General features: G+C 37.6%; 1 protein-coding gene across 1 annotated transcript; it reads right to left on the reverse strand.

Moving 5' to 3' along the window:
* Positions 1-227: 227 nt before the first annotated feature.
* LOC143275680 (sodium/potassium-transporting ATPase subunit beta-like) lies at positions 228-11,727 on the reverse strand. Its single transcript, XM_076579973.1, has 6 exons — positions 11,539-11,727; positions 9,079-9,219; positions 7,242-7,349; positions 4,824-5,011; positions 3,998-4,120; positions 228-3,271 (listed from the first exon to the last, which is right to left on the reverse strand). The coding sequence occupies exons 1-6, from the start codon at positions 11,630-11,632 to the stop codon at positions 3,029-3,031; spliced, it is 897 nt and encodes a 298-aa protein (XP_076436088.1). The 5' UTR covers positions 11,633-11,727; the 3' UTR covers positions 228-3,028.
* Between the last annotated feature and the right edge of the window lie 4,108 nt (positions 11,728-15,835).

A 15,835-nucleotide genomic window follows, 5' to 3' on the forward strand; every position in this document is an offset into this window, starting at 1 on the left:
AGTATTCTTAAATCTTAGTGTTTGTGTATGCGGGTGAGAGTGAGAGAAACACAGAGAGAGAGAAAGAGTTATATAAAGACAGAATTTCAAACAGAAATAGATATACACGCAAACACTCACCCAACAAACACACACAGAGAGAGAAAGAGTTATATAAAGACAGAATCTCAAACAGAAATAGATATACACGCAAGCACTCACCCAACAACAAATCCAACACACTTCACTGTAACGCTAAACTTTTTATTTATTTGACACGAAAAAAAGTAAAAACCTACTGACATCTAATGAGTGTGTAACATGTCTGATTAAGCGACTTATCTAGAACACTTATTCGCTGACAAGGATAAAAAATATTTTAAAAATCACTGTAAAGATAAATCTCTTATTCCGCCACATTCCTATCAGTCAAGCAACCAGCGCAAGCAAAAGGAGCAACTGGGTCAAATACCATGCCCTCGTGACGCAAAAAAAACAACAACACTACATCTTGTCTCCTTCCATTCTCTCTCAAATATGTCTTACCTGATAAAAAAAACAACAAAAAAACCCACACCCTAGCACAACTTTATCTTTTTATTTTTACTTTAAAAAAAAAAAAAAGGGGGTGTGTGGGGGTGGGGGTGGGGGAAGAAAAACGATTCCTTTCTTTCAAGGTGAAATCACAGTCACACACATCACACATGGATCGGAACAGAAAGCTCCCTGAACAATGCCACTACTTTAACACAAGTTGGAAAAAGGACTCGACAGTTATACGTGTGTGGGGGGGGGTGGGGGAGGGGAGGAGGGGGGGCCCTCTCTACATAACACGCGCACTGGTTTAGGGCGTACTGTAATAACATCTGACACAAATACAAAACAGCAAACTCTATTCTTTTTTCTTTCTTTTTTTTTTTTTTTTACATTTTTTTTTTTTATGACTTGTAACAGTGCATAGATTCTTTCCACTATTCTATCACACATCACAATAAAGATTTGACACTTAATTATCTACAAAACTTTCATCACACCAGCTATTAGGAAAAAAAAAAAAAAAAAAAGTGTGTTCCCCAAAGCCTGTCTACTGGTGTATTCATACCATCCATTTATTCTTTTTTTTTAACATATATTATATATATACACATAAAAGTATTGATTAAAAGATGTTTTGACAGAAAGATAAATTATACACACACTGCACTGACCAAGCATTGTAAGATAAACACTTAAATGCATGTGAAATTCAAGCCCTGTCTGCTATATAAAAAATTTAAAAAAAAAAAAAAAAAAAAACACCCCAAAAACTCAACAAACCCTTCCATAACACTCCATCATTCTTCATCGAAAGTGAAAAGACGAGAGCAGCCTCCCAGAACCTCGCAACAAAAGAAGCGCTAAAGCAGCAGCCACTGGGAATGTTGGATAAATATGTGATGTAAAAAAAGATTCTTGTGTACCACAAAAAGGGTCACAAGAAAAACATGTCGTCTCGCATGCATGCACTCAATGGAAAAATTATGCCGATGCCTAGAATGCCTGACAGAATATACCTTATACAAAAACTCATGAATCAACTCCAACTGTCATTACATTTAAACTGAAATCAAGACGCATCATCAATGGATCAACGTGTATTTGTATAAATTCATTAAAAAATTATTAAAAAAATATATATTAAAGAAAGACTACCCAAATACCTGCACTCCTACTGAAAGGTAGAAATTTAAATCACAATTTTTTTTTGTTTTTAATTTGGCCTCCTGTGTAGCACAGGCGGTTTTATCCTATTCTCTGAGATTCAACTGTTCCCCTTTCTTTTCTTCCCTTCATTTTCTGCATTCTTCCTCTCTCTTTCCTTCTAGCTCTCTCTTTTATGATCATTTTATATAATCAACAGTTTCTAATGTTTCCCCCGTTTATAAAATACAAAAAAATGAACATCCATACAACACACTATTGCATCTGAAACAGCACTGAGTTACCGAGGCTTTTTTTTAAATTTATTTTTCTTTACAGTTTTGTTTTGTTTTTATAGGGGGGGGGGGGGTTCGGGTTCTTCTTCAAATAACAATAAATTCAAATAAACAATAATAATCTGAGTATGTGTTCTAACCAGCAATCAAACAAGAAAAATGAGATTGATGCAAATCACAACGAAACAAGAAAAATGTATATATATGTTTCAGTGATGTCTATGACAACAACACTTCCAGAAAATAACAAGAGAAATTATACACAATACCAACACACTCCATTTAAAAAAAAAAAAAAATCAAATAAAGATGTGTTGTTTTTTTTCAACAAAAGGTATAAAACAATCACTTTCATGTAATTCTCTTTTTAAAAAATAAACAAAAAATACTGTTCTCTATTTTGACAACTCACTCAACCAACCAACACAAGATGTGAAAACGAGTGGCATTATCAGTTCTGCAAACACTCAATGAACTCATAACATACCCAAATATGAACAAATCATTTAGTAAACAGCTACTCTTTTACCTTGGAGAACTCGTGTTTTCTGATGGGTTAAAAGCTTTTATTTTGTATGTAAATGTCTGTGAACTGCCTAAATGCAATTTCTGAATGTCCTGAACTCGGCTAATTTTGATTACGTTTTTTTTTTTTTTCATAAAAAACAAAAAACAACAAAAAAAAAACAACCCCAGGAAAGACAGAAACAATCTGGGGCACCAAACTGACAAGTTCTGATAAAGAAGGCGTGTACATGCGACAAAAAGGAGAGATGAAAAATATGTTTTCTGACAAAAAAAAAAAAGAAAAAAAAGAAAAGGAAAATAAAAAAGAAAAGAAAAGAAAAAGATGTATGACATGTCTTTTCCACTAAATTACACTCGTGATGTTAATCCATCCACACTTCATCAACAACACCATCATCTCATTCACACTCCTTGGACAAGGGCTTAGAGAAAGACAGAGAGAGAGAGAGAGAGAGAGAGAGAGAGAGCCAGGCTCTGTCACAGGGGTGTGGGAGGGGGGGGGTTTGGGGGGGGCGGGGGGGAGAAGAGGGATTAGGGGACGTTACTCAGGGGTCCACCAGCAGTTCAAAGTGGACTCCGCCTTCCTTCTCGGTACGATCGTAGCGGATGTTGGGGGCCAGGGCGCGGCACTCCACCATGAGGGCGATGTTCTTGGGCGGGTTGAGGAACTTGACGAAGACCAGTGGGGACATGTAGTCCGGCTGGTTGGTGAACGGGTAGTAGTAGTGGCGGAACCCTTGCTCCGGGTAGTACGTAATATTGCCGATGTTGTCGCGGTCAGCTGGGTTCTGTAAGTGAAGGGGAAAAGAGTTTCAGTTTTCATGTTTCAGTTTCTCAAGGAGGCACCACAGCGTTCGGACAAATCCATATATACGCTACACCGCATCTTTGTTGATTGACAATGTTCATCTCCAAGACAATGTCAAAACAATGTCAAAAGGAAACATCAACAAACTACACAGGTAGAAACAGCTGGGCCAAATGCAAAAGTGAGAGCTTTAAGATCAATGGTTTCTCCACTGCACTGGGAATCCTTTAACAGCTTAGTCTTTTGGAAGGACTCCAGGGACCAAGACTGGACTGGCTCTTTGTGCTGCAGCCTTGGGGGCAAGTTGGCCTTTGACGACTATCCAAAAGCCAACTGTTCTACAGCCGTCTTGGCTGAAAGAGTGGGGATGTAACTTGGGCAGGACACTCTCCACTATCATCAAATCCTAGCATAGATAATTGCGGCAATTACCTCCCCGGCTGTTTTGATGGTCACAGATACAACTATCATAAAGCGCGCGCACACGCACACACACACCACCCATGCACCCAGATGCACCAGTCTATTAAGACCACTGAAATGTTTCTTTCTCTCAGTCACAACTCAATAATCAAGGTAAATCTACTGACAAACTGAAGACTTTTAAAAATATGGGGCAAAATACATACACAAGACTTGGTTTATGAACCAAAAGCGTGTGACATACATGCATGTCAAAATACAAACACAATGTCTTGACGCTCACCTCTCCCACACACTCAATGTAGATCATGTCTGGTTCATTCACCATGCGGTTCCTCAGCCCCACTGAAGCTCCAGAGCTGTTGACATTCTCTGCTGTGAACTTCTGAGGCATCCAGTCGAAGATCTGCCAACATTCAAAGGCGTCTTCAAGACTGAAATTTTGAAAGTCTTGACTGGAATGCTCTACATACAGATACAGAAAATAAGTTTGAGAATGAGACAGGGAGGTGGTGAGGTGGGGTTCTGGGGGGGGGGGGGGGTGAGAAGAAAAGAAACAGGCTATCGACATGTTCACTCCAATTCTTCACAGAACAACTTGCAAGCCCACATAAACAGAACTTCCAACAGACACTTCAGAAAAAAATAATAATCTCCTTTTATATTCATCCTGTGTGATTAAAAAAAAAAGGAAAAAAAAAGCTGTGTGTTGTTTTCATGCCATTATCCCCACCACCCACAGTCTACACTCTCCTTCCAAACCCTCTTTGCAATGGGATCATTCGCTGAACAAGACTGCAGTCACACCAAATACTAATATACTAATACATATCCACTAGCAAATTTTCTATAAAGTTACATGGTGTGGGTGGAAGTTTTCATAAACACTTGCAGTTTGTAAAAAAAAAAGAAAGAAAAAAACAAAACAAGAAAAAACAACAACAACAAGAACAAACAAATATAAGTATTCATTACACACCACAGACTGAGACAAGACTGAAAGCCTGCGAGTGAATAAATACTGCGATTAAAATAAAAAAATAAAATAATAACACTAACGAGAAAAAAATAAAAATAAAATAAAATAAAATAAAAAACAAACAAAAGACCTTGTTCAAACGAAGCAGGATACAGGGCTGGGTTTCTTTGCCAAAACCAAAGTTGTTTTGAATGTTGCACTCCTGGGTCAGGGCCGCCACATCCACACGGCAGGACTCCCCCTCCTTTGGCATGACGCCCCCAGCACAGTCCACACCTTTCCTCTCGTCCTCCGGCTTGGCCTGGCTTTCAATGTAGGCTGTGGACAGCAACAGGTATCTTACAGGCAGGTAGATGATGTATCCAACAGTAATGTATGTATCCTTCATTCCTTTATCCCAACAGTCATGTATGTATCCAACAGTCATAATGTATGTATCCTACAGTCATGTATCCAACAGTCATGTATGTATCCTTCATTCATGTATCCAACAGTCATGTATGTATCCTTCATTCATGTATCCAACAGTCATGCATTCAACAGTCATGTATGTATCCAACAGTCGTGTACCCTACAGTCATGTATTCAACAGTCATGTATGTATCCAACAGTAATGTATCCTACAGTCATGTATGTATCCAACAATCGTGTACCATACGGTCATGTATGTATCCAACAGTCATTGTAATGTATCCTACAGTCATGTATGTATCCAACAGTCATGTAATGTATCCTACAGTCATGTATGTATCCAACAGTAATGTATCCTACAGTCATATATGTATCCAACAATCGTGTACCATACGGTCATATATGTATCCAGCAGTCATTGTAATGTATCCTACAGTCATGTATGTATCCAACAGTCATGTAATGTATCATACAGTCAAGTATGTATCCAACAGTCATGTATCCTACAGTCATGTATTTATCCAACAATCATGTACTCTACAGCCATGTATGTATCCACTTAGCGCACGTAAAAGGACCCAAGGCAACAAAAGGATTGCTCCTGGCAAAATTCTGTAAACAAATCCACTTCGATAGGAAAATCAAATAAAACTGCATAGACAAAAAATACAAAAAATGGGTGGCGCTCTCCCTGGGCAGAGCAGCCTGAATTTCACAAAGAGAAATCTGTTGTGACAAGAAAAGAGATATACAAATATCAATCCATGGCCTGGTTTTCAAACTTAGTAGGCTGTGGACACCAGCATGTATCCAACAGAAAAGTATCCAACAGTCATTCTTCTATAAACCTTTGAAATCAGGCCATGGAAAGATGGTTCCAAGGTAGACTGTGGGCGCCAACATGCATTCAACAGTCATGTATCCAGCAGTCATCCTTCTGATGCCTTTTCATGGCCTGGTTTTCAAGGCAGGCTGTGGACATCAACATGTATCCAACGGTCACGTATCCAACAGTCATTCTTCTCACAGAGATGCCAAACCTCTCAAGTGTTTGTAGGAGCTATCAGGAAATTTGGTAGGAATATTCTGAATTTGTTAGGAACACTTGAACTCTGAGCCACATCAGCAAACACACATTTTATCAATCAGCTTAATTGACTGGGCACAGACGACGCCTTTTGACTGAGACCCAACTTGATTCAGCCACGTTCACTTGTTTGGGCAAACGATAAAGCTGACTGGTCCACTCAATGCTGTTTCCATGTAAACACACACACTCGATAAGCTGAGCATCATCAAGTGAGACCAAGGTTAGTAGTGACTGACCTGGCCTCGTGATCAATAGGTCCAGAGCATGTGGGTAATGTTACGGCAGGAAAGCATGTGACCATGCCATGTAGTCAAAAATGAATTCATCAGAACAATTTCGACTTTGGCGTAATGTTGGACCAAACTGCGAACGAGCATAACAAAATACTGCGAAATCATAACAGCTGGCATCACTGTTCTCATATCTTTTCATGGCCTGGTTTTCAAGGTAGGCTGTGGAAACCAAAATGTATCCAACAGTCATATATCCAATGTTCAGTCATGCACCAACATGTATCCAACTGTTATTCTTGTACTGTTATTTCCCCCCCCCCCCTTTTGAAGATTTTCATTTGCCTTTCTGACAGTCTTTTCAAATGGGTAGCATTCCTCTTTCACATATTAAACATTCATTCAACTTTTCTCAGTCTGAAGATAAACAATTTTTGATGCTCACCGAGTTTTTCAGTTTGAAACTGAAACTGTCTTTTTTTTCCTTCTCTCTCTTTTTCTTTGTTACTAAAAATCTGCTGTAAGAACACTGTTATAAAACCAGAACAACAGCCCACTGATCTTTCCTCCAACTATGACAAGACATGTTATAATCATACAGATAATATGGTCAGGAGTGAGGAACAAACCTTAAAAAAACAAAACAAAAAAAACATCAGCACTCCCTGTACATTTTTAAAAACAAGCAGCAGAACCCTTTTTTTTTTCCCCTGTTCAATTTTTTGAATTTTTTATTTCCTGAATTTCAGAAAAGTTTTTCTTCTTGCCAAGAACACAAAACTCTGCCAGCATCTGTCATAAATCTGTTTGAACTTACGCTTCAAGATTTTCTGTATGCTCTTTACATGGGGCTCGTAGGTCTTGGGCTGCACTCGGAATCTGACCAAGGTGTACTCAACATCTGGCATTGGCTGAAATCCCATACCTGCAAAACAGACAGACAAAACGTAATATGTAGAGTCCAGCTGCAGCAGAAACGGATTTTTATCCAACTGATTTACTGATAAAAATTTACCACTGGTACTCGATATACATCTTTAAATGTGAACATTTTACCCAATACTAGTAATAATAAAATAAAATAAATTAAAAAAAAAAAAATTTTAAGTCAAAATGCACACCCCTCCCATGTTCTGAGACATCATTTTGCTCGCAGGATTTGGCTTGGCATCAATGATCAGTCGCATACAAAATTTAATTGACCCATCATTATACGATCAATCTGGTCATTTCAGACTCATTCACGTTATTGATTTCTTAGGTCAGGCCAATAATCTTCTGGTTTTTTACTTAAGACTTCTGCTTTTAACTCCAATTCCAAATAAAAAATTTGACGTGACAGAACCAATCAAAAGAATAATGAATACATGCTACATGCCGTAAGTCACAAAAGCATCTATATAGTGTACTACTAGTATACTAGAACAAACTGTGCAGACATCAAACTGTTGAACATGACAATGAGAGTATGTCGTTAAATCAAACCAAAGATAATTCTCCTCATTATTTTGTTTCCAAACACCCCAACAGATATTGCCAAAGTGAACTGATCAGCAAGCAACAATAGCAACAATGGCAATAATCTTGGAAATGGCAATTTTTTTAATATATGATGGCAAAAACCACAAGGTGCTATTTTCATAATTTTGTATTTTAGAATAGAATAGGTCAATATTACATAGTACATGGATCAAGGTTAAATATAATACAATTACAATACATGAATCAAAAATAATATCAAATACAAACATACAGGTCTACATTCATTTCCTGTGAATGATTCTGAAGATCAATAATGCAAGGAACTTTGTCAAGGTCGCTGTTGACCCAAGTCACAAACTGAAAACAGCTGAACTTGTGCTACTGCTAGGGTTAAATGGGTTCAGTCACTGTCAGCAATCAAAGATTTGGAATAAACTACTACTGTACTAGTAACTTTTGAAACGTACACAAGAAACAATGATTTTTTCATCACTGAGGGTACTGTTTTCTTTCTTTTTTTTAATGGAGGAAAATGGTTATATTTTTAAAGTTTTACTTTCTTTTTTATTCTTGCTGTCTTGCATAGCACTGCTATATATATACCCTGTGGTGTAGTTGGCTTCAAAATGCAGGCATCATTTAAATTTTTATATGTATGCCCCATGTCTCAAATATTACCCATTAATGCATCATTTCCAATAGGCCTAGTTTGCATCAGTTTGACATGGTACAGTATATGACACCAAAGCATCATTTTTGCATGACCTTGGAAGACTGCAGAATATCACTAATGGACTTCCCCCTCATTCTCAAACTAAAGTTTCAAACTAAAAAGTTACATGTACTACTATACAAATGAAAACACTGACTGCAGGCTCCAGTGAAAGAAATTCAGCACAAGACAGTTCTTTAAATGATAATATCTGTGCTGTTAGTGTTATATATCAGCTCTGCGAGTGCCACTGTCAGACAGCCAAATAAAAAAACTTTCAATTCATCTCATTTCCAGACAACAAGACTTTTTGCTGCCAATAGTCCATTCCTCCATTCATAAAATTTTCCACAGAAAAGATTAGTAACTAGGTCAAATCAAATGACAAGAGTATCCTAGAAAGAGAAAGAAATGTGACGTGATCCCACATAATAAATAAAACAAGTTATGGCTGGCTTACCAGGGTTGCCCTTCAGTAAACTGGAGTCTCCTGTGAGTTTTGGTCGCTTCTCATCTACAGTTTGGTAGAAGACTGCGAGCATTCCCACAAAGAATCCAGCTAGACAGCTGTAGTAGATAAGGTAGAACACCCCAATCTCCGCTGAAAAAGACAAAGCACTGCAAAGTTATTGTAAATCAAGAACAGAGGGTTGGCAGATACAAAGGAAACTAGGAAACATCAAGAGACTCAGGGAGAGGGAAGGTTAAGGAAGCGGGTGGAGAGAGAGAGAGAAAGACAGACGGACAGAGATAAGACAGATAGAGAGAAACAGTCAGACAAAGAGAGAAAGAATTGATTTCTAATTTGAATATATATTGCCTCAAAGCATGTGCTGAGATTCACCCAGAAATTTAACATCCCAAACAGATCATTAACCCCCTGCTCACTGTGCTTACATTAAGTGTATGCAAACTGTCAAGTCAAATGTCAATCAAATGGATCGTAATGCACTGACCTTCACTGTATGCCAAAATACAAGGCAAATTCTGTTTCGCTTTTCGCTCAGTGCCCCAAGAAAAACTGTCTGCTTGGCAAAAAAGAATTCACTCCCTTACTGGGTGGTAGTGTGTGTGTGTTTGTGACAGTCAGTGACTGACTGAATGATAGGAACAAGGTCCGTTGTAAATTGTGCAATCCATTTTCTGCATAAGTGTGTTGTGAATAAACCAGGAAAACATTTTACTTTTTTTTTTTCCCCTTTCCTTTTTTTCCATTTTTAATGTTTTTCAAGAATGAAGCATAGTGATGTGTACTTTTTATGCTATCAATCTTTGACAGCTTAGCATATCCGACTAAATATGTTTAATTTTAAAATTTTCTCTTGATGTAAAAAAAAAAAAAAGCAAAAAAAAAAGCTGTTATCAATCACAGGCATTTTGCCACTGTTCACCTCACTATCACAGTTTGTTTGGAGGCACCATTTTGAGAATAACGAATCTCTACGTTTTGCAACAGTTTTTAACAAGCTGCAGGATCTTGGCAGTGTACTTTCGCAATGTATGTGGTGCACCATGCAATATCCTGTAGAATGTAACTGTATTTGTTCATCAACCATGTATGCCATGTGTTGTGTGGGCTTTCATCTGGAAAATAGCATACTTATATACTAAACAACTAGTAGAACTAAAGACGTTTGAAATGTACCCAGATACTTTGAGAAAACACACACAAAAAAGGCCATTCACAGGATGGTAGGTGATGTGCGGCTAGTTAACAGAACATTCAGTCATTATTATTCACATACAAAGCAAGCAATGTTTTTATAAATTTACAAGCAGCCAGTGTGTTTTGAGCTTGTTGTTATTGATGACTAAGCTCTTTTAATCAATATTCAAAAATATTGAACAAGTATATTCAAAACTAAAAGCAAATGTGACATTATTCAGGATCACACAATACTTCCTTCAGTAGCCAAGTAGCAAACTGTAAGTATAAAAATAATGTTTAGTCTAAACAAATTACAGAAAAAGACTGGATATGCTTCAACTACACTAGCACTCTTATCAGCAAAGGAACACAGTACATCAGAAGTGCAAAAAGAATTACAAAGCCCCTCACTCATTTATATAATTACATTAATGTTATGCCTTTTGAAAAAAAAAGGGTCAAAATAACAAATCAATGGATCAGAATAAGATGACTGCACAGTCTGGTGTCAGATAACTGCATGCTGTACGGCAGTAATCAGTAATGCTTGGACTGTGCTTGGACAGCAAATGAGCACTGAACATTTATTTTATCTTAGTAATGCAACCAATAATCATGTGGTTTTTCTTTCTGATTATGTCCAAGACCAATGATGACATGCACTAAGTCATCATGTCCTAAAATTAAAAAAGCAAAAACAACAAAAAGTGTTCACTTAATCACTGGTAATGAGTGAATCACTACTGACCTCAAAACTGACCTGAACTGACCTGGAAAAGAATCGAGCTGTCTGCAACAGTAAGCACTTCGAATGGCAACACAATACAATAATGCTTTAGTGCGCTGGTTCCAGCTCTTCTTTCTTTCTGTTACACTTCAACCTTCTGTACTTCTTTAATTTTCGGTGCACGATTTCTCCCATGTTTCACACCCTAACAAATCCTGTGAAGTACACCCGCGTGCCATTAACTAGTTGAAGCGTGACTATTTTTACATGTGTCCGTTTGACGGACGAAGGAAGGACGCAGAGAAGCAGTGGAAAATTACCGGGCGCTTCCATGCTCAGATCGCACCCTTCGATCGGGTTTTGCAAAGCAGGTTTCTACACTGCTGACTTAAAAGCTAGGTTTGTTTAACTTTTAGACTTATAAAAAAAAAATAAGCATAAAGAAAAAAAGATATAGAGAATGAGAGAGAGAGATTCCGCAGAACAAATCTGGGTCGGAAAGCAAACAAGAGAAGGCACCAGTTATTCATCAAATTCAAGCTTACCCCAACTTCTTCCACCTCTGCCGAGGAATGTTTTCTCATCACTGTTCCACACAAAATTACAAAACGAACGAACTCTGTCTCCAAGTCCTGACATGATTGCTGTTGGTTATCCTGTCTTCGGCTGCCCTGTCGCAAGGAGACCCTAACCTTGTCAAGTGCCAGCGTCCGTCGTCCGCAGCGAGAGAAATGTATGCTGTACGTCACGAGTCACGTGGTCGTTCTTGCGCAATGAAAAAGCGTCAACGGCAAAAGGAACGAATGTCGAAACACCATTCTTTAAATAAATGGAAGCATTGTTTGGAAATGATATTTGAATATTATGACATTGCGCAAAAAAAACAACACACAAAATAATCAACTTAATCCTACAACATTACTCTTGCTTGAATTAATCCGATCGTTTGTTGGCTCCTCGCTTTTTCAAATCATTTGACCGCCAGACTTCAACAATCTTTTTTTCTCAGTTTTGGTGTGTGCGGTTATGCCCCTTACCTGAAATTACCATGCAAAACACTGCAACATTGATTTTTTACGAGTGTGTAAAAGTATCTCAATTTGCTTTTGTATTCCCTACGGAATGTATATGCTGTTATTTTTATATTCCGTTGGTCTGCATAGAACAAAAGGTTAACGACTAAATTGTACTGTGACATATAGTCATAGAATGCGGCAAATTTTCATTTTTGACTCACTTGTGTAAACAAAGTATGTTTTAACCCGGTGTTCGGTTGTCTGTGTGTCCGTGGTGAACTTTAACATTGACTTTTTCTCTGCAAATACTTTGTCAGTTGACACCAAATTTGGCATAAAAATAGGAAAAATTCAGACATCTTGTTTAAAACAATATTGCACCTCTGGGATGGGCACAAAATTTTTTTTTAAAAAGAAGCCTAATTATATGCGAACTGCATTTACTGTTATATTTATATTTTTTGTGTTCTCTAAACTTGGCACTTTGACCTCTTATTCTGACACAACAACAAGAGGAGTCATTATTATCATTTTTTTGTTCAAACAGGAACTCAGTCTTTTGCTAAGCATGGAATTTTTTTTTTTTTTTTTTTTTTTTTTTTTTGCAAACGTTTTGGTGCAGATAGTAAAAAAGAGAAATTACTCTGTAATTAATGCTAGGGGACTTAATTTATTACAAGTGAGTCTTGAAGGCCTTGCCTCTCTTGTTTTTGTTGTGGAAGACAAGCGGCGGTGCGCTCACGTACATGCAATGCTTTTAATTCTTTTCTCGTTCCTGTTCCAGACGGGGAATATATCCACACAGAATGAATACCGTAATTACAGTGAACAGGTTCTGGATAAATTGCACTTAACTGATTTTTTTTTTTTTTTTTTTTTTTTCAAGAAATAGATGTGTGTGTGTCAGTGTGTATGTGTGTGTGTGTCAGTGTGTGTGTGTGCGGCGCGCGTGTGACTGAGAGACCGGCAAAGTTGTTTTGTTTCATGGTAGGTAAAAAACTGATAAGTTTTAATAATAAAAAAAATCAACTTGACGTATTAATACTTTTGATATTCAGGTCAGTGGTAAAATTATTTATTTTCCAATCAGTACGGTTTTTTTGTTTCTTTTGTTTTGTTATTGTTGTTGTTGTTTTTAGCATATTTGTGGGTTTTGTTTTAGGGGAAATGTATATGAGCAGGCAATGAAATCGAGTAAAATTTTCGCACCTGTTCTCTTAATTCATTTGGCTGCGAGACCAATTAAATTTAATTATTAAGAGGCGAGTTTCAGTTAATAAACTCGCCTCTCATTATTGGTATTTGTCTGAAGCGTTTGTTGTTGTTGTTGTTTTGTTTTTGCCGTTTGTTTGGTTGGTTTTGTGTGTGTGTTTCTTGTCCTTGTTTGTTGTTTGTTTGTTTTTTGTTTGTTGCTGTTGTTTGCCTCGATCTGCACCGTTTCAGTGGCATGCGGCATTACTCCCACACACCGCTCCTTCCGAGTGCCGCCCCTTACACAAACACAGAGAGAGAGAGAGAGAGAGAGAGTGTGTGTGTGTGTGTGTGTGTGTGTGTGAGCGAGAGAACATTTAATTGTTTCAGCTTTCCAGTTTTCATCTATATAATTTTTTTTTCCTGCGATGTACCGGTCATGTTTCTTTGAGGAAATGTTTTGCAGGAACTGTTTTATCATGTGATGTAGTTTGCTTTGTTCGATTGTTGATCTGTGTTCGTCAGTGTATGTGCGCGTTGGTGTATGCATAGATTGTGTGTGCGTGTGTGTCAGTGTGTGTGTGTGTGTGTGTGTGTGTGTGTGTGTGTGTGTGTGTGTGACGGTGTGTGTGTGTGTGTGTGTGTGTGTGTGTGTGTGTGTGTACTCGTGTTTTTGGGGAGGGGGTGGGGTTGAGTGTTCAGTACACTAAATGCATACATATTTTACATTTTCAGGTTACTGATTTCACAAAGGTAATGTAATGTTTGATATATGTTGCTTTAATGTGTAATGTTGTAGTTTGTTTCAATTGTTTGTCATTCAAGTTGTGTGTGTGTGTATATCTGTGTGTATGTGTGTGTGTATGTGTGTGTGTGTGTGTGTGTGTGTGTGTGTGTGTGTGTGTGTGTGTGTGTGTGTGTGTGTGTGTGTGTGTGTGTTTTCTTCAGTTTAACGTCTATTCACTTATAGCGTAAGACAATAATAGCAAGGTATTTACCCTCGAAATTGACGTAAATCACAGGAGCACGGCAGTAATATTTAGTGTGTGTGTGTGTGTGTGTGTGTGTGTGTGTGTGTGTGTGTGTGTGTGTGTGACGACCGGGTTCGTCTGTCGCAGTCCCAGCGTCGCCAGTCCATACAGGAAACTGCTACTGAGGTTTGGCCTCCAGGAGGCCACACACTAGAGGAGACCCTGCACTGCTGCTGCTCAGAGTCACTTCGATCGGTGGTGTTTGATACTGTCTGGTTTTATGATGATGTAAAGTTCTTCCTACACCACTGACTTGCTAAGCAATCTGTACTGACGACAATAACTTGTAGCCAGACTCAGTGAGTGAGCATCTCTGTGTGTGGACTCTCATCAGTCTATGGTGATTCGAGTCCGTCAAATTTAATTGTTTAAGTTTATGCGTGTTTGTGAAAATCTGGGGTTATGAAAATATGGATATGACGGATCGGATAAAAAGTCAGACTGAAAAAAAAAAAAGGACTGACTGAAACACTTAATTGTTCAGGTCGAACAGATATACTGTGACCGTGACTATCTGTGATTTAAGAGGAAACAGTGATAAATTAAGGACGAACAGTTTCTAGACTGACCGAGTTATACTGATCACCCACATGAAAAAAAAAAAAAAAAAGTTTTGTGTGCTGAATCAGTCACATAAAAACGCATTTTCACTTCACTACTATGGCTTAGCTATACTATAAACACTTTGGTTGGTGTAGGATCACGTTCAGTTCTGTCTAGGAGTCGCAATCATTTGCAGAAAAAACAAGAGAGGCAAGGCCTTCGAGACTCACTTGTGGTACACTTAAAAAAATATATATATAAAAAAATTTTTTTTAAAAATCTAAGCTTTTTATGTATTGAGTATAATTTCAAAATGTAATGTTTAAGATGAGAAAGATCAGTTTAAAGCAAATTAAGTCCCCTAACATTAATTACAGAGTAATTTCCCTTTTTTACTATCTGCACCAAAACGTTTGCAAAATAAATAAAACTTCCATGCTTAGCAAAAGAAGTTCCTGTTTGAACAAAAAATGATAATAATGACTGCTCTTGTTGTTGGGTCGAATATCAGATCAAAATGCCAAGTTTAGAGAATACAAACAATATAAATATAACAGTAAATGCAGTTTGCATATAATTAGGCTTCATTTTTTTAATTTTTTTGTGCCCATCCCAGAGGTGCAATATTGTTTTAAACAAGATGACTGGAAAGAACTGAATTTTTCCTATTTTTATGCGTTATTTGGTGTCAACTGACAAAGTATTTGCAGAGAAAATGTCAATGTTAAAGTTTACCACACACACACACACACACACACACACACACAGAGAGAGAGACAACCGAACACCGGGTTAAAACATAGACTCACTTTGTTTATACAAGTGAGTCAAAAAATGGTTATGCCCATGTGTAATACAAGAATAGCAAGGTATTTAGGCTACACTCAAAACTGGCGTAAATCACAGGAGCATCAGTGGCAGTAATATTTATTGTGCAAAATTTCAAAAGTGACTGGAAAAGAGCAGTATATTTTTTTTCTCTTACCAGATACATATTTCTGTCTTCAGTTGATTTCAGTTTAGAACAGTATCGCTACTACTTACCAGTAGATCCATATATC

This window comes from Babylonia areolata, chromosome 30 (assembly GCF_041734735.1).
Source record: "Babylonia areolata isolate BAREFJ2019XMU chromosome 30, ASM4173473v1, whole genome shotgun sequence".
NCBI classification, from domain to species: domain Eukaryota; kingdom Metazoa; phylum Mollusca; class Gastropoda; order Neogastropoda; family Buccinidae; genus Babylonia; species Babylonia areolata.

Excerpts from the sequence above, each read along its gene's own strand:
- LOC143275680 (XM_076579973.1), bottom strand. The coding sequence starts at position 11,632 with ATGTCAGGACTTGGAGACAGAGTTCGTTCGTTTTGTAATTTTGTGTGG. Across the intron at positions 5,012-7,241 it reads CATACAGAAAATCTTGAAGC|CCTACATTGAAAGCCAGGCC; the intron begins GTAAGTTCAAAC and ends TGCTGTCCACAG. Across the intron at positions 4,121-4,823 it reads TCCTGCTTCGTTTGAACAAG|ATCTTCGACTGGATGCCTCA; the intron begins GTCTTTTGTTTG and ends GAATGTTGGCAG.